Source organism: Stomoxys calcitrans, chromosome 5 (genome assembly GCF_963082655.1).
Source record: "Stomoxys calcitrans chromosome 5, idStoCalc2.1, whole genome shotgun sequence".
Classification (NCBI taxonomy): domain Eukaryota; kingdom Metazoa; phylum Arthropoda; class Insecta; order Diptera; family Muscidae; genus Stomoxys; species Stomoxys calcitrans.
Genome location: NC_081556.1, coordinates 116,709,572 through 116,712,097, shown reverse-complemented (window position 1 = coordinate 116,712,097; position 2,526 = coordinate 116,709,572). Strand labels below are relative to the sequence as shown.

Genomic DNA, 2,526 nt, shown 5'->3' with positions numbered 1-2,526 from the left:
CAAATCGTTCTCTATTTCAATAAAGTTTTCCATTTCATTTCCGATTTCATTTTCTAATGTGTCAGAGCATTCAAGATGTAAAAGTTGCTTCGAAATAATAAGCTTTCTATAGATGCACTTGAATGACCTTATTATGCCTTGGTCCAATGGTTGAATAATTGACGTGGTGTTTGGAGGTAAATATTCAATTCTTATGTTTTTTTAATGTAACGTCATCGGATATTTTGTGACAGTCAGCATTGTCAATTAACAAAATAAAGTTTTTTTTCTGAAATTTTATGTCAATTTCTTTGATAATTTCTGTCCATAAAATACTTGTCATCCAAGCTTTCTTATTAGCGGAATAATTTACAGGCAAGTTCTTTCCTTTAAAGATTTACCAACACTGAAGACGTATTTATCACTTCTCGAAGAGTTTGTTATAAAAAGAAGTGTGATTCGGTATTTCGAAATTTTACTGCCTGATGGCTGATCGGACCTGTTTGCTAAACTTCCACCTGGTAGTGGTTTATATAAAAGAGCTGTTTCATCGGCATTATATATGTCATCTTCCGAGTAGTTTTTCAACAACTCGGGCAATATGTTTTTAATCCATTCACTTGCTGCAACAGTATTCGCTGAGTTTTTTTCTCCATGCAGCTTTTTAAAGTGAATGTTCTCTCTTTTCTTCCAACGCTCTAGCCACCCTATAGTTGGTACAAAATCTATATTCATAATATTAGCCAAGTCTTTTGCCTTTTGCATAATAATAGGCCCTGATATTGTTGCTTCCTTTGACCTCATATTTATAAACCAGAGATGTAAAGCTTCTTCCACTTGCTTATTTGAACCTCCTCTAATGCGTTTCAAAAGAATGTTCTTATTTTTTGTGGCAATGCTCGAAATTGAGCAAACCGTTGCTGCGCTACAATCAAACTGTTCGTAAATGATCTTTCTCGGCACTCCTGCTTTAATTTTCTCAATAATTTCAAGTTTCTTTTTCATAGTCAGGCACGTGTATTTTGAAGAATTTCTCTATTTAAAATGTACAATAATAATAAAATAAATAAATTTGTGGTAAATAATTAAACTTGTTTCCTATTTCTACCTTTGTTCCAGACATTTTATTTATTCCATTTTTATATCTGCAGTAAGCTTTATGCCAAAAAAATAGGACACACATACATTACGTCTGCTTCTGTTCGCATTTCAAAACCAACCAATATAACATAATATGTACAAACACACAATACAAAGGCATACACATTGTATACGTTTTGTTGTTAGAAGTTTATTCAGAATTTCTGTATATGTATTGTGTCAATTCATTTTTTAACGGATAAACATGCAAAATTTCTTCAGCCTGAAATTATGTATCGATTTCCAAAGAATGAAGTCTTTATTTGTTTTCACTAAAGCGAAGTAGGTTTTATGCAAAACGTAGATTTGAATGCACTTTTGTTTTTCAGTAATGCGATATTTTCAGTAAACAGATGTTTGACTAAAGCGAAGTAAATAAGACTAGATGAGGTGAAAATTAGTGCGGGGATTTGTGTCGTTTTCAGTAATCCGATATTTTTCAGTAAAGCGTGTTACGTCGACTGTATTTATGTATCATTTATTTGAACCCCATATTGCCATTGCCCTCAAAATTGGATATCAAATTCGTTTTCTAATCTCACTTAAACTCCTTATTGCAAAAGTCAGCAAATATGTCCGGTTTGGGGTATTGGCCCTAAAAACTATGAATATTTAGTTCCCCTCTCTTTAAGACCCAAATTGTCTTGGTGAGAAAATATGTCCTATTTGGGGGTTGTTATGGTGGTGGGACGTCCGCTAGACAGTTGGCCCCTAATGGTGATATCAGATACGTGGTCTACTCCCACATACCTTTAATTTGAGCCCCATATTTCCATAGGCGGCAAACATGACCGGCTTGGGGGGTGGTTTGGGGGATGGGCAGCTACTCAGTGAGTTGGCCTTGAAAATATACATCGGATTCGTGTTCCACTTTGAAAACCCTCTTATTTGAGCCTCATATTGCAATAGTCAGAAAATACTTACTATTTGGGTGGTGTTGTGGGGGTGCCGTGGCCCCGTAGACACTTTTCCCCAATATTAATATAAAATTCGTGCTTTACTCCCAGAGACCTTTAATTTGAGCCCCATATTGCTATGGTCGTAAAAAGGTCCCCTTTGGGGGATGTTTTTGGTGAGAGGCGGCCCCCAAACACTTGGTCCCATATTTGGATATCAGATTCGTATTCTACATTCAAATACCTTTTATTTAAGCCCCATATTCCCGTGGTCAGTCCTGTTTGGGTGGTGTTTTGGGAAAGGGGTGGACCCCGAGACACGTGGTCCCACATTTGGATATAAGATTCATATTATACTCGCAAATACCTTTCATTTGAGTCCCATGTTGCCATGGTCGGTAAATATGTCCGATTTAGGGGTGTTTTGGGGCTTGGGGTGGTGCCCCTAGCACTTGGTCCGCCAATTGGATATCAGATACGTTTTCTTATCGTAAATACCTTTCATTTCAAT

The 2,526-nt window shown here is 36.4% G+C and overlaps 1 protein-coding gene across 1 annotated transcript; it reads right to left on the bottom strand.

Annotated features, from left to right (window-relative positions):
- Positions 1-348: 348 nt before the first annotated feature.
- LOC131997974 (tigger transposable element-derived protein 6-like) lies at positions 349-984 on the bottom strand. Its single transcript, XM_059369917.1, has one exon. It carries the CDS (start codon positions 982-984, stop codon positions 349-351), a length of 636 nt encoding a protein of 211 aa, XP_059225900.1.
- Positions 985-2,526: the final 1,542 nt, after the last annotated feature.